Source organism: Rhinolophus sinicus, chromosome 9, assembly GCF_057876585.1.
Source record: "Rhinolophus sinicus isolate RSI-liver-muscle chromosome 9, RSI-T2T, whole genome shotgun sequence".
NCBI classification, from domain to species: domain Eukaryota; kingdom Metazoa; phylum Chordata; class Mammalia; order Chiroptera; family Rhinolophidae; genus Rhinolophus; species Rhinolophus sinicus.
In genome coordinates this window covers 17,535,182-17,561,663 of record NC_142509.1, presented here as the reverse complement: position 1 = coordinate 17,561,663, position 26,482 = coordinate 17,535,182, and the positions used below count along the sequence as shown (strand labels likewise).

The 26,482-nt window shown below is 45.2% G+C and overlaps 1 protein-coding gene across 1 annotated transcript in view; it reads left to right on the top strand.

Moving 5' to 3' along the window:
- CRKL (CRK like proto-oncogene, adaptor protein) overlaps positions 1–21,992 on the top strand; it is a 31,006-nt gene extending 9,014 nt beyond the window's left edge. Inside the window, exons 2-3 of the mRNA XM_019710170.3 lie at positions 836–1,301; positions 18,329–21,992. Coding sequence (XP_019565729.1) covers positions 836–1,301; positions 18,329–18,463 — 601 coding nt within the window. The 3' untranslated portion in view covers positions 18,464–21,992. The remainder of the gene's footprint in view (positions 1–835; positions 1,302–18,328) is intronic.
- The last annotated feature ends 4,490 nt before the right edge of the window (positions 21,993–26,482 follow it).

Sequence of the window (26,482 nt, the reverse complement as noted above, 5' to 3'; positions counted from 1 at the left end):
AATTTTTGCTCCAAAAGACGCATTAGAGCTGATTGTCCAGCTAGGTCTTATTTCCGGGGAAACACGGCACCTCTGTACTTTTGCAGAAGGCATTACAAATGGGCTGTTGCTGGAGAGCAGGGACTGTGCTTTTACCACTATCTCCGGGAGTGTATCTGCAACATCCTAGGCAAGTGCATACCACCTGTGAGCACAGCACAGGGGTGTGGTTGTGTCTATGGACTGATGCTCAGAGGAGAGAGAACTCTTGCCTGTGAGTCGTGCAGCGAAAACTTTCACAAGTTTTCATTTGAATGTTCAGATGATGATTCTAGTACAAGATGCAATATGAGGGTTTTGTTTGTTTGTTTTGTTTTAATTTGGAAAACATAAACCCTTTTCTGGTTTTTGCATTTTGAAGGACATGGAGACAGAGGTCTTTGTCATCTTCTCTGCGGGTGCCTAAGGAAGTGTGCAGGATGCGTGCCATAGATTAGAACCAGGAGGAAGAGTCCCTGGTGGTTGCCACAGGGTTCTGAGGAAGGCGCTACTGAACTGAACTTGAGGTTGTAAAAATAAATTCAGACTAGGTATCTCTGTGTGTAAACAAAAGGTTCCTATAAAACAGATAAAATGGGTTGTGTGTGTGTATATGCACTTGGCATGTGATATTAAAAGGCAGATTCAGAATATTTTATTGCAATATAAACTCTAGAAAGTAAAACTGTAACAGAACCTTCATAACTACTGAGAATGTAAGGAGGAGATAATGTATTATACGGAATGGTTTATTAAAAAGTTTGACAAACACTGATACAAAGAAAGATTTTTCTCTTAACTTTTTTTTTCTCGTAAGGTATCCAAGCCCACCAATGGGATCTGTATCAGTACCCAACCTGCCTACAGCAGAAGAAAATGTGGAATATGTACGGACTCTGTATGATTTTCCTGGAAATGATGCTGAAGACCTGCCCTTTAAAAAGGGTGAGATCCTGACGATAATAGAGAAGCCTGAAGAACAGTGGTGGAGTGCCCGAAACAAGGACGGCCGGATTGGGATGATTCCCGTCCCTTATGTTGAAAAGCTTGTGAGATCCTCACCACACGGAAAGCATGGGAATAGGAATTCCAACAGTTATGGGATCCCAGAACCTGCTCATGCATATGCTCAACCTCAGACCACAACTCCTCTACCTGCGATTTCTAATACTCCGGGAGCAGCGATCAACCCGTTACCATCCACACAGAATGGACCTGTCTTTGCAAAAGCAATCCAGAAAAGAGTACCCTGTGCTTATGATAAGACCGCCTTGGCATTGGAGGTAAAAATCTATTAAGGCTGGTTTTTTTGGGTTCTTTGACATTCAGTTTTCATGTTTAGTTTTAGTTTTGTTTCTGCAAAGTAATGGCTGCTCATTTAAGCTTATATTCAATGGAATAAGAAAACTGGGTGATTTTTGAAAGATCCACTGTGAATGTCCCACATGACTCTTTTGTTTTTTCCTCTACCTTGTTTCTCCCAGGTTCTCAGCCTGCTTGCTTGCTTTTCTGCTCCCATAGATTTAGTTTCACAGTAACTGGTCTTCTTTCCAGTAAGGAAAGATGATGGTTAAGAAATATCTATGACCTGGAGACGAAGTCAACACAGACACACATAGCTATTTGTACATTCCATATCCTAACATGGCGCTCAGTTCAGTTGAGGAGAAATATGAATAAATGTCTTCTCTTCAGTTAGGCAGAGGAATAATTTAAAAATATATCAGGTGTTATGAAGGATTTTGTAAATTATAATAGCATGAAATAGAACTTGAACATTTTAATCGCCAAGTCATGTTCTTCTAACTAAACATTAACTGCCTTTAAAAAAAAAATTCTTGCAAAACTTACCATATTACCGTGGCTATGGAAATACAAAGAAGTCCTTAAGATCAGTGTTGATGAGCCTGTTGAGGGTGGTAGTGAAACTCCAATACCTGTTTCTACCAGAAGGTAGAAGTTTGGTGAGACATCTGATTAAGCCCAGAGTGACCATATATGAGCACAAACACCATGACAGTCTCGGGGAGAAAAAAGGACAGGAGAATCTGACAAATAAAGTAGGTTTTAAAACTTCATATTTTGACAAGAATGGTCCCATGTATTTTTTAGTGTTACTTTTTACTGAGGTATAAAATGCCTACAGTGAGGTTGGCCATAAATACTGTATTAGAACATGGGATTTGGTTCCACAGATCCCGGCTCTTTTCATTTATTGATAATTTGTGAAACACAAACTGCAATGTGAGTATCATACGGTTGCAGTTGAATACTTTCTTAATATTATAAAATTGCATATATGTTAAAGAAACAGATTAAGTCAGTGATTATTCTCTGTTTTTACCCCAAGGTCAAAACAAGATAGGGTTGGGAGACAGCCTAGTTGCATGGCAGAAGGATGAAGTAACAGAGCCTTTTGCTTCAAAACAGCAAGACTTAACCCACAGAACAGCCTGTGCACAGATAAAAGTTAGCTATAATTTGTTTGGTGTGTATTTTTTCATTAGTTATCCTCAGTATTCTCTGGACCAGGAGTCATAGCTCAGCAAACTACACCTGAAGGTTTGTTTCCTTCAGAGTCCGTGGTTACTTCTCCCTCCCATATTGGCTGTAAAGAAAAAGTAAGGTTTGTGGGAAGGACCAGGGTCGGGTCTGGGGAGGACCCAGCTGCTTTTAGACTTCCCAGTGGACGAACAGTGGGTCCTGGCTGAGTCGGCCTTCCAGCTTTCCCATCTCCATACAGACCTGCCCCTGCACAGGTACACACCTCCGGCCTAGTCTACACCTCAGCATCCTAAAATAACTTGGGGTTTACTGGGCCCTAAATACCTTCCACTTGCATAGTGGTTTCTGCCTTCTGAGACATTTTTATATATGTCATTTCATAGAAGTAGGGAGCTAGGATTCCAAGTTGGTGTGACTTGCATGTGTTAGGGCAGCTGATTGTTGGCACACCAGGGTGAGAACCTTGGGGGCCTGAGGCTCCCAGTCAGAATTCTAAGCCCCATAAAGGAACTCAGGAATTGGGTTCTTACCTGAGCTGGGGTTTAACGCCTCACTCCATTTAGGATACCTGCCTGTTGACCTCTGGCTCTAAGATGTGCATGTTAGAAATCCATAATTTCTGTGCATTCCTTGGAGTGTGCACAGGGGACTGTAGAGAGTAGAGGGGATCACTTAGGCTTGGTGGTGGATACATAGTTAGTTACCTTAGATCAGGGGTGTCCAAACTGTGGCCCGCGGCTAACTGCGGCCCGTGATCCATTTTTTATTGGCCCGCAGCAAATTCCAAAAATATATTTAGTTTACTTAAATAAACTAGGTGAGGCAATACATACTTTACCTCGAGTGAGTGGCCCGGCTGTTTGTGTATTTTACTGCATATGGCTCTTGGTGAAAAACGTTGAAAAAAGTTTGGATACCCCTGCCTTAGAGAGACCGGCATGAGGAGACAGAGGCTGTCTGGTTAATAATGTATATTTTAAGGTAACCCATATACGTGGCCGTTACGCAGCTCTCCTAGTCTCTCAGACCCCAGAGAGAGGTCTCTACCTCTCTGTGACACCAACCTCTGTGACACTAACCCAGCCATGTAAGCCTCATCAAAGAAAGAGTGTAAGTGGGACCCGAGAAATATACCTGTGCCAAATTCCGCGTAATGTTGTTTCTCATTCTGTATATTTAAATGAGACTTTCAGCCATAGCGTAAGTAAATATTTCTGTGAATTGTGTTATCTTCTAAAACTTAGTGGTGCCTGTCTGATCTTGTTAAAGACAGCTCTCTTGGGACTGTAGCAATTAGGTTACTAGGAAAAGTATTAAAATTAAAATGAGAAAGGTGAGACAAAAAGTAGGACAAAATGTACCGGTAATTGCAGCCTCGTTATTCCCCTTGATAGTATTTCAGAGAACGGTGATGGCTTAAGTGAACTTTATTTCTTGAATAATTTCACAAGTATTTTCATAAAACTTGATTTTTGAAAGAACATTCCTGCAAGTAAAAAGATTTTTAAAACAGACCTGTGTTTAACCATATTCCTCTGTTACTCACCACTTCTCAAGAAGCAAGTTGGTTTGAAAGGAAGCGGTGGGTGTCCCTACTCCTTGAAAACAGAGCTCTCCCAGGTCCTTGGTATACTTGGGCTGGAAGGACTCCTGGGAAGCAGGTCACACCCTACAAGAACATTCTCAGACTGAGGGAAGTGATGTAGTCATTTCCAAAAGTAGATAATTGGCCAGAGAGAATGTTTGGAGCAAGGGTGCTATTGTCATTATAAAATACCTGTAGTCAAAGTTGTGTTCTCTGACATAGTGGAGAGGCAAGATGGTTAGGAAAGATCATGGACCCTAATTCAAGTCCCAGCTTTTCCTGGTGTGATCTTGGGCAGCATACTTAAATTCTTTGAGCCTAAAAGGCACCCTGGCTCTAGAGTTGGTGTTAGTTTGTTCATTAATCATCTTCATGCAGCCACCCTGTAACGGGTGCCTTGTAGGGTTCTGCCATCAAGAAGCTTACCATCCAGGGAAAGACTAGGGACAGAAACCAGCAGGGTTGGGAACTGCTCGGGTAACAGAGTAGGAGGGAGAGTGGAGAGGGGGTAGGAGACGGAGTGTGGGTGGGTATTGGTCTTACAGGGTTCCTGGAGGACGTAACTCTTGAGCTGAGTTGTGATGGGTGAATAGAAGTTAGCTGGGTGATGTGGGAAGGCGTTTCTGGCAGCAGGAAGAGCTTGTGTAAAGAAGACTAACACCACTGAGGAGCTGTAGGTTGGTGAGAGTGCTGGGTATGTTGGGCAAAAGTGGCAAAAGGCAATGCAGGGGGAATGGGCTGTTGCTATATTGTCAAAGGGATAAGCTGAGATTAACGATTTTCTTGTGTTACCTTCATTGAGGTATGACGTAGCCAGTTTCTCACAACTGAGAGGGTTCAGGAGTTTGCAGGCAATTTACCTTTTTATTGACTGATTTTTAAAATAAATTAGAGCAAATGCTTGTGTCTCCCTCGGACCATGTTATGCTCACACAGTTGTGTTCCAGTATACTTTCCTGACTAGAAAACAAAGGGAAGAAATTTCTTAGCATCCTCAGAATTGTACTTAACTCTGGGTGTACACAGCCGTAAGTATTTGCTGTATGAACAGTGGTGTCCGAGTGTCTAAATGGAGCCTCCGCAGAGCATTCCCCTGTGGTATGGGTTACGAAAACAGTTGATGACATGAGGTCGGGGTCTGTGGGAATCAAAATCAGTGGAACAGATACTGTGGAGGAAGACTAACCATTTCTCAGGCTGTAAGTAAAGTCTGAAAGTGATTTAGGATGGAATTCATACAAATCAAGAAGAAAGGCAGTTGTAATAATACTTAGATCATTTAGTCTAACCATCTTCCTAATGATTTTAGCTTTCTACAGCATCTAAATCCAGTGGCCCTCAGGTCTCAACTTGGACACCTCCAAAAACATTCACCCCTTCAGCAAAGGTTTGAGTGCTTATTACGTATGTGGCGGGCATTTATACAGTAGTTGGAGTACAACAGTGAACAAAGCATAGGTCTCTGTCCTTGTGGAACTTCTGGGGCACAGTCTCCTGAGGTCGTTCCTCCCATATTGGGTGACTCAGGTAGTTAAGTTCCTTGCGTTCTAGCTCTTCACCAGGGAGAAACAGACCACTCTGTCCCCTTCCTGCATTTGCCTAGCCCAGTATTTGACTTCAGTGCGTTGCCCTACGGTTGTCCCTTGAGTTTTTTGGTTTTTTGGGGTTTTTTTTTCCTTTTTGGTCTTACACCATCTGTACAATTCTCTGAATCTTAAAATCCTAATTGTGTCTTCTTAGCGTATTGATTCCCGCCCTCCTCAGTTTCATAAAAGCACAGTCCAGATCTTTGTACTAAGTCCTCTTCTGCAGTCTCTCCTGATCTATGTCTCATATCTAAAAAAAGACGGTGAGGTTGTGGTCTGGCGTGACTTGTGCTTGGTTGAGTCCATGCTGCCTTCCAAACACCTCATTTCCCATCCTAAAGCGTCATCAAGCAATAAATAATTTGCTAATTGCATCCAGAATTTTGTGCAGGTTTGATTTCAAGCTCACCTTTTACATTTTATAGAATTTGCCATCATCCCTGTTTTAACAGAACCAAGAAACCTGATCCTTCATAGGTCTGCCCGTGTCCTGTGATGTAATTCCATGGCAAGAGACCACTATTGGACTCTTCTTCCTGTTTGCCAGTGTGTTTAGTCAATATTTAGGTATCTGTCCTTATCAATATAAAGACATCTTTTCATCTTTGGTGCATGTGCTTTTTATGACTCTCAGAGTTCTTTGTGTGAGCTTACCAGCATTCTCAAGATACTTACTCTTCACTCCCATTGGGGTCATCTGTGATTGTATTGTTCACATTTCTTCTGGATTATCTGCTCCCCATTTCAAAACTCCTAGTCTTTAGATGACATCTGGTTTCAAAATCTTTTGAATTGGCATCCTTAAGGCCCATGGTACCACTTCCTTCACGACTAACTGGTCTGGAATTCTCAGTTATCTACTTCAACCAGTTGGTTTTGCGTCATTGGTCAGAATTAAATTTCACATTTGCAGTTTCTTCGTCGCTGCTTCTGTGTACTTACTGAGATGAAGTTGTCTACAGAACAAATCTAGGTTTCAGTAGTGCCAGTTGTATTTTTTAAATGTCTCAAGGATTATCCATGAGTTCCTGTAGCTAAGTGACCTGTAGTTTGTACGTATGTGCTGTCAGGGGTGTATATGTTCATCACGAAGCATCCGGCTCAGCTCTGGAGACCCATCCAGGGTCAGAGCCTCCCTAACATGTCATGGGGCCACTGGCTCCCTTCTGGTCACATTCCAGCAGTGATGCCCTTTCTCACAGAGGCTTGTCAGAGATGCCCACAAGCTCGCATTCAGCTGCTTCATAAGAATTCAGGCCATTTCATCAGTACGACAGGCTCCTCCTCCTCCCTCTGTTTTTAATGTCGTGTCAGTTATCCTTACCAGCACCTAGTCTTAGGAATTTGGTTGACTCTACTTCTGCACTGAAAATGCCTTTTTCCTTAATCATAGTACCTGTCAAAAGTAGGACTCTTTAGAAAGTTGTTGTATTTTTTCTTTTTTTAAAAGATTTTATTGGGGGAGGGGAACAGGACTGTATTGGGGAACAGTATATACTTCCAGGACTTTTCCAAGTCAAGTTGTTGTCCTTTGAATCTTAGCCGTGGAGGGCGCAGCTCAGCTCCAGGTCCAGTTGCCCCTGTTAGTTGCAGGAGGCACAGCCCATCATCCCTGCGGGAATTGAACTGGCAACCTTGTGGTGAGCGCCCACGCTCCAACCAGCTGAGCCATTTGGCCCCCGGGGAGCTGAGCGGCAGCTCACTGACTTCATTCTAGTTGTGGAGGGCGCAGCTCACTGGCCCATGTGGGAATCGTACCAGCAGCCCCATTGCCCAGAGCTCGTGCTCTAACCAACTGAGCCACCCGTCTGCGCAGTTCTTGTATTTTTAATAATACTTTTTGTCTTACAGCATATCATATTCTCATTGGGTTGTGAATCAAAGAAGATTGTTTTTTTAAAGGTTTTTGTTTTTCTTCCTCAATATGTAAATTGGGTGAGAAAACCATGAAATTGAGGCTCTAGTGTGGTGCAGGCTGGTCATCAATGCTCACCTTAGTTTTCTGTGTGTGGTAATAGCTGTTCAGTAAGAAGAACCAGTACAGCGTTTTCCCGAAAATAAGACCTAACCGGAAAATAAGCCCTAACATGATTTTCCAGGATGACATCCCCTGAACATAAGCCCTAATGCATCTTTTGGAGCAAAAATTAATATAAGACCCAGTCTTATTTTCAGGGAAACACAGTAGCTAGGGACCTCACAGTATTTTAGTTAATCCTCATGGCTGCCCTATGGAGTAGGTGGCACCCGTCCCATTTTATGCACTTAGAACTTGAGGTTTGTGTGATTTGCTGACAGTCTCACAGGTGGTACGTAGCACACCTAGGACTCAGCCCACAGTCTTTTTTTAAAACAGTTTTATTGAGATATAATTCACATGTCATACAATTTACCCATTTAAAACGTACAACTCTGTGGTGTTCAGCATGTTACATTATTCATTTAAAAAAATTGTGGCGAGGGGCAGCCAGGTAGCTCAGTTGGTTAGAGCGCAGTGCTCTTAACAAGGTCGCCAGTTCGATCCCCGCATGGGCCACTGTGAGCTGCACCCTCCACAACCAGATTGGAACAACTACTTGGCTTGGAACTAATGGGTTCTGGAAAAACACAAATAAGTAAAAGTTTAAAAAAAAAATTGTGATGAGATATGTAAAACAGTCTACCATTTTTAGGTGTACAATTCAGTGATATTCATTACATTTACAGTGTTGTACAGTCATCACTATCTCCAAAACTTTTTCATCACCCCAAACAGAAGCTCTGTAACCATTAAGCAATAATAAACTCCCCAGCCCCCCTCACCTGAGGCTCTGGTAACCTCTAATGTACCTTCTGTCTGTATGAATTTGCCTATTATAGAAAACTCATATACATGGAATCATGCAATATTTGTCCTTTGGGTCTGGCTTATTTCATTTTCCCAGGTTCATCCACATTGTAGCATGTAACTTCTTATGGCTGTTTAGCTGTTTCATTAGGTGATAGACACCAGCTATTTCCACCTACTGGTTATTGAAAATAGTGTTGTTATGAACACTTGTCTACAAGTTTTTGTGTGAATACCTGTTTTTAATTTTTTTGGTATATGCCTAGCAGAATTGCTAGGTCACATTGTAACTATGTTTAATTGTTTGGGGACAGCCACATTTTTCCACAGTGGCTATATCACTTTACAGTCCCACCAGTAATACACAAGGGTGACAGTTCTCTACATTCTTGCCAACACTTTCTTTGTTTTGTGTTTTTTTAATTACAGCCATCCCTACTGGATGTTGAGTATCTTTTCAGGTGCTTGGCCATTTTTATATCTTCTTTGGGAAAATGTTTGAGTTCTTTGCTCATTTTTTAATTGTGTTGTTTTTTGTTGAGTTTTAGCAGTTCTTTGTGTATTCTGGATATTAAGCTCATCAGATATTTGATGTCTAAATATTTTTTCATTCTGTAGGTTGTCTTTTCACTTCTTGATAGTGTACTTTGATGCACATCCTTAATTTTGATGAGGTCCAACTTACCTATTTTTTCTTTTGCTACTCATGCTTTTTTTTTTAAAGATTTTTTATTGGGAAAGGGGTACAGGACTTTATTGGGGAACAGTGTGTACTTCCAGGACTTTTTTCCAAGTCAAGTTGTTGTCCTTTCAGTCTTAGTTGTGGAGGGTGCAGCTCAGCTCCAGGTCCAGTTGCCATTTTCTAATTGCAGGGGCGCAGCCCACCATCCCTTGCGGGAGTCGAGGAATCGAACTGGCAACCTTGTGGTTGAGAGCCCATGGCCCATGTGGGAATTGAACCGGCAGCCTTCAGAGTTAGGAGCACGGAGCTCCAACCGCCTGAGCCACCGGGCCGCCCTGCCACTCATGCTTTTGATGTCATCTAAGAATGCATCGCCAAATACAAAGTCATGAAGATTTAACCCTGTGTTTTCTTCTGAGAGTCTGAATGATTTTAGCTCTTACATTTAGGTCATTCATCTATTTGGAGTTAATTTTTGTATATGGTTTGATGTAGGGGTCCAAATCATTTCTTTTGCATGTGGGGATCCAGTTGTACCAGCACTATTTGTTGAAGAGATTGTTCTTTCCCCATTGAGTGAACTTGGCACAAAAATCAATTGGCGGGGCCGGCCCTGTGGTCAGGCAGTTAGAGCTCCATGCTCCTAACTCCGAAGGCTGCCGGTTTGATTCCCACATGGGCCAGTGGGCTCTCAACCACAAGGTTGCCAGTTCAGCGCCTCGAGTCCCGCAAGGGATGGTGAGCTCCGCCCCTGCAACTAACAACGGCAACTGGACCTGGAGCTGAGCTACGCCCTCCACAACTAAGATTGAAAGGACAACAACTTGACTTGGGAAAAAAAAAAGTCCTGGAAGTACACACTGTTTCCCAATAAAGTCCCGTTCCCCCTCCCCAATAAAATTAAAAAAAAAAAAAATCAGTTGGCCATTGTACACCTAAAAATTGATAGTAGGCTTATTTCTGAACTCTCAATTCTATTCCATTGGTCTGTGTGTGTCTGTCTGCATGCCAATACCCGTTGTGATTACTGGGCTTTGTGTAGTATTGAAGTCAGGAAGTATGAGTCTTCCAACTTTGTTGGTCTTTTTCAAGATTGTTTTGGCTATTCAGGTGCCTTACAATGCCATATGAATTTGAAGACCAGCCTTTCCATTTGTGCAAAAAATAAAATAAAATAAGGCCGTTAGAATTTTGATAGGGATTATGTTGAATTTGTAGATCATGTTGGGTAGTGTTGACATCTTGATAATATTAAGTCTTCTATCCATGAACACAGGATGTCTTTCCATTTATTTATTTAAGTCTTCTTTAATTTCTTTTAGCAATGTTTTGTAATTTTTTGGTTTACTAGTCTTTCACCTTGGCTAAATTTATTCCCAGTTATTTTATTCTTTTAGATGGTTTTGTGAATGGCAGCGCTTGCCCTTTTTTAGTTTCAGGTGTATAAAGCAACATAATAGACATTTACACCCCTCACAAAGTGATAACCCTCCTCCCCCTGGAATTGCATTCCTAATTGTTCAATACTGGTGTGTAGAAACACAACTGATATTTGTGTGTTGGTCTTGTACCCTGCAACTTTGCTGAATTTTGTTACCTCTAATAGCTTTGTTGTGGACTCTTTAGAATTTTATATATATAGGATCATGTCATTTGCGTATAGAGATAGTTTTACTTCTTCCTTTCCATAGCGCAATTCTCTTGCATCACAGCATACTGGCCTATGATACCTTTAAGCCCTGGCCCATCCTAAAATACAAATCCTTATGTTTTCATAGGAAGTGTTAACCAGTAAGCAGCCCTCTCTAACCAAGTTACTGTCCTGAAAGATGATGGGAATTTCAAGGAAGAGACTAAGTCTTCTGTGTTAAAAACAGCATCTGGTTGTAGGTGAGAGCGCGTGAGGCTACCTGACTGCGATTTAGAGCACAGCCGAGGAGGGCCCTCTGAAGCCTCCAGCTCCAGCAGCTTTGATTCATACAGGTGCACAAAGAGCACAGAGGCAAAACGTTAAAACACGTGAAGGCCTCAGGCAGCTCCTTGAGGGCAGGGCTGTTTGTCTGCTTTGTTCTCACTGTATCTTTCCAGGGCTTGACACGTAGATATTCAGTACTTATTGATTTGAATAAACAAGTGAAAGTCACAAATAGCAGGATGAAAACTGCCTGGTGATTGTAGGACATGGGTTTTTGTTTTGTTTTGTTACCTTTTTTGGGTTATAGAGCCCTCTGAGAATCTTGTGAAAGCTGTGGAATCTTTCTCCAGAAAAACAACATACATTAACGCATTTACATACAATTCTGCGTATACTTTCAGGATGTTCTTTGATTTCTGAGACCCATTCATGTCACCCAAGTTAAAACTTCTGATTCCAATGTAACTCATTGTGCCCTGGATCTTATTTTTATAGATGTGCTGTGCCCTGCATTCTCCAAATGTCCGTGTGGGGAACGGAGGCTGGTTGGGGAAGCAGAAAGCTGCTGTGACAACCAGGTCTTGGGCCTTCTAGGGCTTTGACTGCTCTTGGAATCAAATGCTAGAAGTCAGGCAGTAGAATTATTTCCAGAGCTGTTGTGTTCATACTCTGGACAAGCAGAGCTATAGGAAACTGTTGCCAGCACATTTAACTCTTGCCTTCTTGCATAGTCCTCACTAGACACAGAGAGTGGGGCTGACTAGTGTCTTCCCAGTGTGTGCTTACTTGTAGAGTTACCGAGTGCGCTCCCCAAGTGCTAAGTGCAACCAGGCACAAAGATAGTATGTGGCAGTTCTGAGAATGATTAGGATTGTCATAGGGTCACAGTCAGTAAAGACGGTGCATAAGGTTATGTGTCTTCTCTTGATCTGTTGATAAAGGTTAGTCACATCTTCCAGGCTTAGTGTTCCTTGAACTGAGTTGATCGATACCCAACCACTTCGAGATTGATGTCTCCTCCAAAGCAAGTGCTGCTTTGGGCTCAGTCCTACCGTGAAGCCAAAGGAAGGGCACTGTACCAGAATCAGAGTGATGAGAGCAGCAGCAAGATGCCTGTGAAGAATTTGAGCCAGCACCATTCAGTAGAGACATGGAAGAAGCTGGTCCATAGCCAGGCCTCTAATTGTGGGCAGCGGGCAGCATAACGTAGCCAGGGCACTTTTCTGTGTTGGGTTCTGGGACTTGTTCCCCATGTGAAGGGCTTTGGACTAAGGTAGAAAACAGCAGGAGGACTGACGTGCTCTTCTTGACCAGTGAGAGTTCCTGCAAGGCCAGAATGATGCGTTAAGTGGCCAGATGGCTATCAGTCTCCCAGTCATTCTTTCTTCCTAGGCTGAACCTTGACCTATCTCTGCTTAGTGTGGTTCCCTCAGTCAAAGCAATAGCTCCTTGTTGATTCAGTACTGTTTTTCTACTACTTGCTGGTTTTTATAAACTTTTTATTATTTAACAAATGTTCATTGAGCGTCTACCATGTCTGGACAGTGGGTTATTTATTGTCTATCCCACAATGAAGACAGCCGTTCCTTGAGGAGAAGAACTGAGCTGCTCATTTTCCCCACAGATATGCAATAAACTGTATTAAATTGATTAGGTAGAATCCTGTGGAAAGTATTATAAAGACCGTCAGAATTATAAGTTAATTGAAAGGCATGAGGTTTGCATGTTCTTTGCAGTTTTTAGTACTCGGTTCACCCTCTTCTTCATCTTTCCATCGTCTTCCTCAGTTGCTTAGGATCTATCACAGTAGTTTGCAGGCCTGCCCCTCATCTCCTCTCATCCTAACGTGGCGTCCTTCCCATCCCATCAGTTTTGAAAGGACCCTTGTTAACAAGGTTGAAAACCCACTTGAATACCGTGTTTCTCCCTGCTGATGCTAGTTCTTCGAAAGTGCTTCAGAAGCAGTGACCATCTGGGGACATGAGCATGGAGATGGGAGTTCTCTTTGGGAATTCCACTCCCATAACATCTACTGTTTACTTCGTTGGGTGTTCTGGGTAACGATTCCCACATAGTACTTGCTTTAATTATTGCAGGCACCTTTCGAAGTCAGAAGGAAACCGAAACTTGCACAACTTGAGCAGTTGGCGATGGTCATGTGGTCACTAAGAGTGGCAGGACCAGGACATCAATCAGTCCAGTCCTGCCCAGAGTTCATAGCACAAACCACTGCCCCTGTGCCACCTTATACCTGTTCTAAGCAGACAAGCGATAGCATGCGTCTTGTAGAGCTTAGTTTTTGGTAGGTCTAATATTCAAGTTGTATTCTAAGTACACAGTATAGAGCCTAGCCCAGTGTTCTGAGCAAAATAAATACCCCATCTATGGTGACTACCACTGGAGGTCAGTCCTGCTTTCATTGTCTGCACGTGCAGCTTTATAAGGTGTTTATTAGGGGGTTTGTGTTACCTTGGGATTTGTTTGATTTGGGTCAGAGTTGTTTATGTTTCTTCAACTGAAAAAAGAGCAGAGGTCCAAGGTTTCTTAGGACCAGCTTGGCGATTCTGGACTACAGCCTGGAACATGATTTTTAATATCTTAAGATATACAGTTGTATAACTGCGTTTCCAGCACATCGTGTCCTTGCATCTGTTATATAGTCCAAATCTGGGAAAGAGCTGGGCAAGTTTGAGAAATTGAAAGGAAGCCAGTGTGATTAGAGGGGAGGGAAAGAGGGGCACGAAATGAGGTCAGAGATGGGAAGAGTCAGGAGCCAGATCAGGCAGATCCTTGAAGGCGGGAGTTTGGCTGTTGCTCTTGTACGGAGAAAGGTGTTGGGTTTAAAAGGCAGAGCGGTGACCCATTCTGGGTGGTGGTGGTGGTGATGGTGGTGGTGGTGGTGGTGGTTGTGGTTGTGGTTGTGGTGGTGGTTGCTGTTGCTGCTGCAAGGTCTGTCTTTTACTGTCCTTAGGCGCTTGTGCCTGTCACGTCTGTCCTCCTGAACCATGCTCCTCTGCTTGGCCATCTCTGCCCAGCATGTGGGGGACTGCAACCCATAGTTTTCTCTCTTTTCTTTGATTCTGCAGCTTTCTCTGGAAAGTAGTTTTTAAGAAACCTGTGACATGAAGTAGAACATGGCAAAGCAAGTTCCCTCATGCAGAGAGTGCTGTATTACGTTAGTGTGTGTATTGGGGGTGGGGAGGGGGGCATGGAGGAGCCAAATGGAGCCTCCTTGGGGGAGTCGGCCAGAATCCTGGAGGATAAGTAAGGAGCCTGACCTCCTGACATCGCAGAGCCTTGCTTTCCACTAATACCAATGGGAGGTGCCCACCTGGCAGGGTTATTTTATAGAACACCACAAAAAGAGGGGTGGGGCAATGGGGGAATGAGGGAGGTGGGTGGTCTCCCATTTCGGGTGCCGTAGAGCGTTCGAAGTCGAGAAGTGGACTCGGGCTGTTGACGCGAGCCGTCAGGAGGGCCTTGGGGAAGCGGTGGAGCAAGAGCCAGAGTGTGGTCGGCAGGGTCTGGCTGTAGGAGAGGACGGTGACTAGGAGTTGGCTGGTTGGGCTGGGGTGCCATAGATGATGGAAGGGGGATCAGGGCAGGATGGCTGGGCGGGCAGAGCCAGGTAGTGAGAGGCTGGGGAGAACCAGAGGCGGGAGCATTAACAGGAGGTCAGAATATATTCCTTGTCCCCCTGACTGGAGGGACGAGTGCATCCAAAAAATGGGAAGGGTTGCCCAGGGCCAGGTTTTGGGGAAGGTGAGACTTTTGTTTTCTTCCACATTTATCAAACATCGGTAAGGCAGACTAAGATTACAAACTTGTGGCAAAATGTGTGCTCTCTGAGCATCTGGAATCCATTTGAAGATAGAGATGGCATAGATAAAAGACAGGATTCCGAAGTATTTTTTATAGGACATCAAATGAGTGGGCAAACAGAAACTTCAGTCACAGGGAGAAGCCATTGATTCTGTCATCCTGTCAACCGCATCCATCAGCCCAAAACTGTAGTTTCAGTTTTCTTGTTTTTTTGTGTGGTTTTTTTTAAAGTCTCAGCTCATTCTTGCCTTAGCCTTTTTTCTTTAACATCATGTCATAGTCCGATCTGACGTCTGGGTCTGCGTGCCTGCCTGCAGACTGCCCAGGTGCCCTCGGGACATTGCCCCTTAGTACAGAAGAGGCCACCTGGGTGTTTGCTTGGCCGACCCCCCTCCTCTTTCCTCACTGAGGCCTCTGCAGGTGTACGTCGCACACCCTCTTACTTGTCCTTGCTTTCTGTATATTTACTTTATCCATTAATTACATTTTCTGTGTTTGTAATTAGCAATAAATAGAAATTAATTTGGAATGATCTCAGTTTTCTATCCATGAGTTTTTATTTCATTATTTTAAAAATAAAGAGGCAGTCTGTTTTCTTAGGTGAAAAGGAGATGAGGAAAGAATATAATCATAAGTTGGAGAGAAAAGCAGGACAGTGACGCTCCTCGTCTCAATGGCCTCATTGCTCTCCCAGCAACAAGACAGCAGGTTCTGCACTGAAAGGCTTAACGAGGTCAAGACCCTAGAGGAGACGCAGTGCAGAGCTCAGGGGAATCGGGGGGCTGGTCCAGCTGCAGGGGCCCATGGTTTGTACTGTCTGAGGAGCTCCTGCCTGCAGCAGGATTCTCGCTGCTCACCTAGGCCTGAATTTAATTTGTGTGTTAAATAAGTTTCATTATTAATGTCTTATGTTTGTACTGAAATAGTCCTTTTTAAAAAATGGGTTGAAACAATTAGATTGGACACGAGTCATGATTCCAGATTTTCCTCAATTTCAGCTTCCAGCTACGTGCTTTCTACAAAGTCTCTACTATGACTCAAAGTTCTCATCACAATAGAGATTTCCTGATACGCAGACCTGAAAAGTGTCTCTACTAGAAACAGAAATATGATCATAATTAAAGTTTTCCTGTTTTGCGACTTCTGTACAGTAGGAAAAGGATATACAAATTATAAAAACTAAATCTATGATCTGCTCCAAAGAATATGAATATTTTCATAATTATCAAAAACATTTGTGATTATCCCAAATGTTTTTAAGAAAGAAAGACATTTCTCTTTCTACTATCTAAATAAAAACATTGTGACATGGAGAGAGAGGGCGCAATACTTAGACTCCAAGCACTGATCTTAAAATAATCTGTATTTCAGACGTCTTTAGTATGTCCCAAATATTTTAAAACGTAATTCTTATAGTAAATCAATTTACTCTCTCTCCCAAATTTGTATTTCCTTTTAAGGCAAAGCAAGAGAACACATGTCTTTTTAGTTGTGATATTTTCCACTAAAGTATTTTACAACTTATTTATTTATTTATTTTTTAAGGAGGGCACAGCTCACAGTGGCCCATGTGGGGATCAAACTGACACCTTGGTGGTGTTATTAGCGCCACGCTCTAACCAACTGAGCTAACCGGCCACCCCTACAACTTAATTTTTAATACAAGTCTGAAAAATAGAATTCTTGGTTGTTAAGCTTCAGATGTTAATTGTTCAACTTGGGTGTTTCAGTTGAGCCTGTAACATTAATTATAATCATTTAATTTATAAAATTAAATGCATGCAGTTGATTTTTTACATCTTGTTTTTCTCATATGCATATCTAGTACATTTTATTTTTGTCTTAGAACTTCTCATTTTTTGAAATCTAATTACTAATTACCAGAATAACTCTTTATAAGCCATCCTACAGTTGAATTGGTGGTTCTTCTAAGTAAAGGAGTGTGAGTCAGAATTCAGACAGGGAATTTAAAGGGGAAATTTTTTTTTTTAACTGAATTTGTACTGTGTTTTAACCAGGGAGCCTCAGGGGATAGAGTTCTTTTTTTCCATTGTCGTTTTGGTGAGTACTCAGAATAAGCTAGTTTCCACAAGACGAGAAGTTCCATTTGGTAATAGTGCTGTTTTCCGTGGAGATGTAGTGACTGCAGTCTTATTTCTCAGTAGGTTTGGGGAGTCACAAGCTGTTCTGTATGTGTGGGCTCGTGCATCCTAGAGAGCAAGTAGAATGATAAAATTAAATAATCAAGGATGGGAAGGTAGAAAACTCATAGCAGCCGGTCTGCGTTCACAGGGGGAAGTTACAAAGACAGGACATTAAGGACAGAGGGTGTTTTGGTGAGAAGAGCCTGGGAGGAGGGGAGGCTGAGTGATCCTAGGTGCCAGTGCCAGATGGCAAGGACACAGGCAGCCGAGACTGGGAGCGCCTAGCTTTGTACCCCCTGCTTCCTGGTGGCCCAGCCGGTGACCTTGGGGAGGGCGCCTGCCTCTGGATCTGTTACCGCAGCCTACCTTATAGGAAGTCGGTGTACGTTGGGGATAGTTGGGGATAGCACGGCTGAGGGAGCCCTGCAGGTGCAGATCAGTGTGAAAACGGCCACCGGGCCAGTCCCCGACTCGCAGTGCCATTGAAGTAGAAACCCAGGCCCATGCAGCACGCTCCACAGGGGCTCATTTCCTTCCCCATCCTATTTGGGCCTTCTCCCCCAGCCCTCCTGCACCCCTGCTCTTTGCAGCCTGAGCCCTTATGTTGATATGTGGTCGTCTCAGGAAAGAACTACCAAGTTTACGAACTCAGTAGACATTGGCAAAATGTTATTAGGTTGGTGCAAAAGTAATTGACGTTTTTGTAATTTTTTTAACCTTTTAAACCGCAGTTACTTTTGCACCAACCTAATAGGTTGTCTGCTTCCCAGTGGCATATGTAGAGGTACTGAGTCACCTACGCAAATGTGTTTCCAGTCCCCATGTAAAAGGAGTTATTTCTTGGTGCTTTCTTAAAAATGCCTGATCTCGTATTTGGGCCATGGACTAACTGTTAGAGGTTTTTGTAATACCCTTTTTTGTGTGACATAACTCAGAGTCAAATTTGTGTCCTATTGGAGTTAGTAGCCAATATGGAGAGAGAAAAAGGCTGCTTTTGTGCTCTGGAGCTGCTTCACTTAACACACATTCTTGCTAGTTGGAGAGAAGCACACTGGGCTAATATTGGTAGCACCTTTTATCTTTGGCACTGCTTGAGTTTAAGCATTGAAAAAGGTAAGTTGAGTCCTAAAAAAATGTATAGGTTCCTTTGGATAAGACAGTGTGTGTGATTTAATAGTAACTTTCTTTTTTTCTTTAGTTTGCAGAGAAAATGCTGACTTTGTCTTCTTTCTCCATCTTTACAGGTTGGTGACATTGTGAAAGTCACAAGGATGAATATAAATGGCCAGTGGGAAGGCGAAGTGAACGGGCGCAAAGGGCTTTTCCCCTTTACGCATGTCAAAATCTTTGACCCTCAAAACCCAGATGAAAATGAGTGATTGATGTTGCCCTGTTTCCTGCTGCTTCATCGTTCTCCCTGTCCATACATAGTTTCCTTTGAGTGGGAAAGCGTCTGTCGCATAGGCAAGTTACACTGCATTGCCGACGTCCAGCTTTCTGCAGACTGGCGGACTCGTACACGTTTGGAATGCACACCGTGGCTGCCTCGGCATTTGTATCATAGTCATAATTGTCAAAGAGGAGCCAAGTTTAGAGTTCTTTTGGATCATAAACTGGAAATACTGGTGGAAGCACACAAGTGAAGAGAATTGACAAGGAAAGGGCCTTCTCATCACTACCCTGTTTGCTGTACTTGTGACTGATTCTGCCATGTTCATGAGAGAAAGCTTGAGGCTGTGGCGAGACATTGCACGTTGCTGTTCCTTAAAGCAGTGGCTCAGTCACCATTTTGTTTTTCCTTGGAAGAACAGAGCAAGTGACCCTTAAGAGGGAATTCTGTCCTAAACTCCCTAAATCTGGCTTTGCTTTTTTTTTTCCTTTTGGTTTGATTTTGGAAGACTTAATTAGACTTGTGTATTCTAACAGGTTTTTAAGTAGCAGGTTGGGTTTTTATATTATCACAAGGAATGGCACAAGCCTCTGAGCTTCTAAATTGAAGCTGCTGTAACTACAGGAATATGAAAGAAAAAAAAGAAAAAAACAACCCTGAAGTAGAGGCCTTTATTGTCTTGGTTGCCAACAGTATCTTGTTTTGCCATGCAGCAAACAACACACACAAATATCAGCAGTCGTGTGCCAAGCTGTGTGGGCAGCCTCTTGGATTGTGTAGTTCCCAGCAGCAACACGTGGAGGGCGATTTGGGGAAAACCTGTGCTTACCTTGTTTGCCAGTGACAAGGGCATTGGTGGTAGTGGGGCGCTTGGCTGGTTTTCTGTCATGTTTCAGAGAATGTACCTGTTGAACTTCAAGTTTGTATAAGTTGAACTTGAAGTATAAGACTTCAGGTTTCTTTAAAAAGTGAGGTCGTTCATAGAATCATTGAATTCATTAATGAATCTTTAAATTCTGCTCTCTGAAGCCCAGTCGTCCCTGCCCCCGCCCAGGCTCGCCAGGCTGCCGGGGAAAGACGGTACTGCTAATCCTGGCTCCTGTCCGTGTGCTCGCGATGCTCCCAAGCAAAGAAAATGCAGGCCCTGGAAGTGTGTTAATGCGTTTGATGTCTGATGTTGTCGTGACTAGGGGGAACCATTAACCAGTTTATCATTAACCATTTACCAGTTTGATGTTACAGTTTTCCCTTTAGCTGAAAGAGGCCTGTTTATCCAAGCCGGCTGGTACCAATGTGTGACTGATTCCTTGTCTGCTGGCTCTAGCAGACAAGAATTCTGAAACCTTCCTGCAGTTTTTCAGTCTGCTCTATATTTTGGACACTGATGAAGACAGGCCTCAGCGCAGAAGGAATACAGCAGACCTAGAGATGTAGCAGCCACCTGATGAGCAGCTCTGTGTCATTTACTGAACATCTGCTACAACCATGGCCCTGGTTCCCAAGGGTCTTAGGTGTTGAGGGTTACAGCAATACATTCTGGTGACAGAATCAGCAAAACAACAATTCTTTGATTTCTCTTCAAATCAGTCTTCTGTCAGGCAGGTAACCGCCATATTAAAGAATCTTGAGAGTGCTCCTCTGTGACAAAATTGATGGTCAGTTGGAAAAACTATCACTGTGGCTGCCCGTCTGGGTTTTTCCTGAAAAAGACAGCAACCGGCTCTTCCTAATCATTGAGAACTGGGGTCACCTCTGGCTCGGAAGGTACCCGTCCAATTGCGTTGCCTCTTGTTTGGAATTCAGGCCTGATCTAGCACCCACAACAAGTGATACATGTGTGCCAGGATCCCCACACTCTGCCTGGAAACAGCACTTGCCTTTCAGCCAGTGACTCAGTACTTGAGGAGAGTGTCTCGCAGAAGGTGAAATATGTGCCTTGTTCACAGAGGGCACAAACCATAAGGTTTTTTAAAACTAAATTTAGCGGAGGGGCTTGGCACCTTTTATGGCAGTGGTTGGCTACAAATCTAAGCAGTAAATGACCCTTTTGGAAAGCATGGTTCCCTTTCAGCCGTATCTGCTGTCCAATATAGCAAGACTCTACGGCACGTGGAGCACTTGAGAATCAGGTTTGGCTTCCCAGGAAGTCTGCTCATCACTTGCGCCCGCAGCCATGTCTCCACAACTGCCCAGGAGACTCGGATCCTAAAATAAGCTGAGCCTTAAGTTCTGAACTCTCAAGATACGTGCCAAAAGTAGGACCTTTTTGACTTAGAACCTTATTAGTTTTTTAATCAGGCAGGGAAATTCTTTTTCACACTAAATATACAGAAAACAGCACCCCCACCTCAGCTTCATGCCTGGGTTCCCCAGTGGGCTGGGAAACTGCTTCAGAAAGCAGTGTGAATCTTCCAGAGGAGCTGCCTTCCCTCGTTTAAGATTGTTCATTATTGCTACTTGATCTGCTCTGCTCTGCTCTGTCATTTAAGAAAATATTTGAATGTTAAATTAACTCAGTTGGGACGTGAACAGATTACATCCTAAAGGGCATTGACAGTTTGATTCAAAATTTATTTATCCTGGGAAGGAACTTCCAACGCAGGAATCATCCTTGTCGTTTCTGTGCGGTGTGGTGCCCCTGATGACATGGTAACGAAGAGGAGGACGCACTGACTGGCTGCCATTTGACGACTTTGGTCACCCAGACGAGACACCTGTACTCATGGTTGGGAAACTGAAAGGAGGGAAGGACGACTGCTCCCCCCTTGGAGCTCAAGCATCCCTGGCACTGTGCTAACTTTCTTTTACAGCTGTTTACAGACAAGGCAGGCCAAGCAGACGGCCACTGCTCTTGTAATGTTTGCTCAGAGGAATATGAACATGTTATTTTTGAAAAGGGATGATATGTTTTTGTGCCAGGTGTTTATAATTTAATCCTTTAATATTATGTTCATTAACCTCTTAAAAATGAGTGGATTCTTGTTTTAACACAGTACCTAAGACTAATGCTTTCTGTGGACACCACTGAGCTCTGCCTCAAACTCCGCCCTCTGGGACCCGAGATCAGTGTCCCAGTAACTGCTGTCAGTGTGGACACTGAGCTAGTTGTATATTCTGAAGGAGTAGAAGGACAGTTCTCTGAGACAGGGTCGTTGTCTCTGCAGGAGGAACAGTGGCCTTGCTTCTAGACAGTCTTCACTGTGTGTTTTCAAACAACAAAAACAACACAAAACTCTTTTGACCTGTAACTTAAAGATCATAAACTTCAGGCAATAATATTTTCTGTGTAAGCTTTTAAAATTATTTTTGGGGATCATAGCTTGTTTTATTTTGTGCTATAAAATTAACAGTATTAAATGACCTATATTCTTAGAATACATCGAGTGTCTTTTCTTAACAGATTAGTGCCTTTTTATTTTTGTATTCCATTTTACGTTGTTGGTCCTGGCATCAAACCCTTGTTTCCATGGCCTGTTTGTACATTGTCTCAATAAAACTTGCATCAGCTGGTGGCGGCAGCGGCGTTGGTGTTTCGGTGTCTCCTCAGTGCTGCCCGGAGGCGCTCAGCCCCCACCAGCCTCCCAACAGTTCCTGGTAACACACTGGTGCTTCACTGAAGATAAGTCCTGCAGCCCAGCCCTGCTACTGACCGTGAAATAGAGTGGGGTCTTGGATCAGCCATTCTGCCCCTCGGGGCCTTCCTACAGAAGAGAAGCCGCTGGTGTTCAGTCTCGGCCTCCTGAGGATGAGGTAATAGTTGCCACACTTTACACCACCAAGGTCAACTTGGATGTTTTCCCTCAGGGGCACCCATATCTAAAGGCTTCTGTTAAATATTTGTTCAGCACACGCCAGCCAGAGTTGAATGGTTTCAAGCAGAAGTCATGGAAAATGAGCAGCCTCATCCCAGAGCCGGACATGGTATCTGTCTGGCTTTTTTCTTTTTTTCCTCCAACTTAAGTGCTTTTCTTCTGTTCCTGTCTGTAGTCTGTATATGGCCCTCCAGATGAACTCTGGGGACCATCAGGTAGATAATGAGGTATTGGGGGCCTGCCGATTTCCCTGACACCCCCCCTTAGCCAGAGCTCTGTTCCCACATCTGTGTGTGTATTGAGAGGTACAAGTCTTGCAGTAAAACCTCTGGAAATGACACTCCCTGGTTCCCACTTGCAGGATTCTGTAGAATTTGAGAAAAGTTTGTCTTGCATGGAAATAACAAAACTCAAATCATTCTGGAACAATTCCCTGGAGACACCTTTGAAGAATACTTTCAGTTTGAAAAGGTATATTTTGGTCAGCAATCCTGAGCTGGATTCCTCTGTGGCAGGGAAGCCCTTGGAAATGGGGTCGGGTATGGGGGGCAGCCCCTACATGTGCACACACCCTGGTCTTGAGATATCACCCTGCAGCAAAAAAAAACACGACCCTGCTGAGCTTCTGGGAGACTCCTCTGGCCAATTCGGTGACCCCCGGCTCCCTCGCAAGGCCTGACCCTGCTCTTGCCGTCTTAGGGGCACCCTGGTTCCCCGGGTGAGGTGCAGCCAGAGCTGGATCGGGGGGTTCAGCCCTGCCCTGGAAAGCTCCGGGCGCAGAAGCGGTGACGATGGCTCCGATGGTTGGGGGCGCCGTGAAGCCCTGGGCAGGTTCGGGAAGGCTTCCGTCTGTCAAGGGGCTGTGATCTGTCTGCCGCGTGTTGTGAAAGCGAAGCCTGAGTGCGCTGGGGCGCGGACCCGAGCCAGAGGGAGAACTGAGACCGCGGGCCCGGCTCACCACGGCCGACTCCCTGTCGGGGCGCTCTCCCTGCTCGCCTTTATGAGGGGAACCGGGTGGGTGGAGGGACGGGCGCAGTCGGCAGGGCAGAGCTCAGGCACAGCCTCCATGCCCCTGGTCCGGCGTCCTCAGGCCGAAACCCCGCTGCGACACGTCCTCCAGACCTCTTACACCCGGGCGCTGCCGCTCCCCACCCTGAGCGGCAGCCGGAGGATCCCAGGGAGACCCTGGCGTGGAGTGGGGCCGGGCAGACAGCACATGGGGAAAGGGTACAGGGAGGGTGAACCCAGCGTGGGGTGGACGTGGAGGACCTAGAGTACTCAGGTCCCAGAAAGTGTTGACACTTCCCCATGTTCTCCCGAGCACAGGGCTCTCGGCGGCCACCGAGGGGCCGAAGGATTTCTTACGTGGGCCCAGGCCCAGCCGCTGCAGGGATCGAGTCGGCGGGGCCTGGTGGGCGCGCGCACACCCGACGCCTGCACTCCCCGGGTTCCCCGGCAGTGGCAGCAGGACCAAAGGGTGGGCGGGTGGGACGCAGGAGGCTGGGAATCAGGAGTGCGGCCGGGGGCCGTGAGCGCCGCCTTTTCTGGACGGCTCTGACCCCTCACCATGCTGCTCCGGAGGGGCGGTGCAGAAGCGTCCCAGCTCTGCCAAGGCTAGAGAGGGTGGGGCGCCAGCGGAGGAAGGAGGTCTGGAGCGGGTGGCTCGGCGGCGGCCCAGGGAGGACAGCTCATACCCACCTGCCTGAGACAGCACTGGGGATCCATTGTTTAGGCTCAGGGGTTTGAGGAAGGGGATAGGGAAGGGGAAGCCCTCTGAGTGAGCGTCCAAAGCTGCACAGCAGCCGGGTACGGGGCGCAGGGTGTCGTCTGCCCAGTAATTGCAGAGAGGGCTGGCGTCAAGAAGAGGAGGGACCTGAGCAGAGCTGCGCCAGGCCAGTTACCAGAGGAGGGGACCCAATCCCTGGCGCCAGCCTGCCAGGACTTCACCAACACAGCTCCAAGGAGTTTGAGAAATTTGGATTTAGAAGGAAAACATCCGTAGGCTGCAGCATTCAAAACACGGGGATCTGATGAAAGGTCTCTCTCCACTCCATTCCTCTCCCCACAATCTCCGTTTCCAGTTTATTATACATATATCTTTCCAGTTATTCTATAATATACAAGTAAATACATCTGTAAAAATTCTTTTTCAGTGTTTTCTCTGCACGCAGGTAGATTACTTACTATTCTGCATCTTGCTTTATTCCCCCAATCTATTTTAGAGTGTTCCAAATCAGCATATTGAGTATTTGTTCCTTTTTCTTCACTGTGTATAGTATTCTATGAGATGGATGTACTGTCACTCATTTATGTTCCTACATGTCCCAAAGGATGGACATGTAGATCCTTTCCAATCACAGGTGGTTCCTCACCCCCACACACACACACACACACATTAAAATGAGTTCCTCTGAATGGGATTGCTGGGTCAAAGGCTCTGGACATTTGCAATTTTGAGAGCTGTTGCCTAATTGCCCTCTGTAGGGATTGCCTCAGTTTACACTTTCAAGCAGCACCGTGTACGAAAATAGAATGTCTACAAACCTTCAGTAGACAGCTTTTTATTGTTGAACAATATTCCACTCAATATTCCACTCTGTGGCTGAAGCAGCTTATACTAGCTGATCTGTCAGTAGGGGTGGGGAAGTTGCTGTCACGGGGGCTGGGGAAGTTGTTGCCAGTCTCTCTTTTTTTAAAAAAAATTTATTGGGGAACAGTGTGTTTCTCCAGGGCCCATCAGCTCCAAGTTATTTTCCTTCAATCTAGTTGTGGAGGGCGCAGCTCAGCTCCAAGTCCAGTTGCTGTTTTCAATCTTTAGTTGCAGGGGGTACAGCCCACCATCCCATGCGGGAATTGAACCGGCAACCGTGTTGTTCAGAGATTGCACTCTAACAAACTGAGCCATCCGGCTGCCCCTCTGGAAGCTCAGCAGCAGCTCATTGTCTTCAATTTGGCTGTGGAGGGCACAGCTCACTGGCCCATGTGGGAATCCAACCCGCAACCCTAATGTTCAGAGCTCGCGCTCTAACCAACTGAGCCATCTGGCCGCCCTGTTGGCAGTCTCGATGATGGAAAATCCTCAGGTCTAAGAAAGGCTGCAGGGGCTGGGCCCACTTTCCAGCCCTTGGGCTGACTCTGGCCCGTTCCTCACCCCAGCTGTCTCCTGACCTCCTGGCCCCCCTACCCTTCTCCAGTCCTAGTTGTTGGTATGTTTGTTTGTTTGTTTGTTTTCCTAAAGACACATGTAATGAAAGCCCATCACCCAGCTCCTCCCTGGCCTGTGGCACTTGCATGCCACGCCCCTGCCCGGAACCCAGCATTCAGGCCAGAATGGACCTGCACATTCTGAGTTCCCCAGAATTTGACACATAACCTCCTTGCCTTTGCCCACATGGTCCTTCTGTCTGGATGCCGTTCTCTCCTTTGGTGAACTCCGACGTGCCTGTCTGTCCTCAGCTCCTGCCACCTTCTAGTAAAGCCCTCATGACCTTTCCCTTCCTCCAGGTGGACTGGAATTAGGACTGGTCCTAATTCCCCAGAGCCTGAAAACAGGATAGTACTGGCAGCCAGCCAGCAACTTGGGGAGGGCCCAGGTTAGACTGAAGAGGTTTAGGGGAGATGGAGCTGGCCTCCCTAGTGTCGGAGAGCCCCGGAAAACCCAGAGTGTGCTGGGAACATGATGGTCAGAATGTGTAGACCAACCTGGGCAGGGGAGAGGCTGAACTACAGTAGTCAGATCAAGCTCAGGAGTCAGGGATGAGTCCGAGAGGGGGGGTTTGACCTGGGCTCCCCAACCTGAGGATCCCCAAACCTCTGCTTCCATATAAATAAATCACCGTTTAGCTCTGGGAACCACTTCCATCTTGCCCCCTCAACACAGCTGGCCTCAGCTCAGATGTTGGCTGTGCTGTATCAGCTCCCCAACATTTCCTGGGGATCTGTCAGTCAAAACATCTCCCCATTAGGAAATCCATCGAAATCCAGAGGATTCTTCCCTCCTCTTTCAACCCCTTCCCTCAGAACTCTGAAGCTCAAGGACCGGCCTGCTGATCCTCAGACTGGCCTCCAGGGGGCACCAGTGTCAATGCCAACGTTAGACATTGCCGCTATCTCACTTTCTTACCTGGAAAAGGACTATCCTGCACACCAGCTTGGAGAACCTAGTCTGAGGGGAGGGGGAACAGGGGAAACTTCAG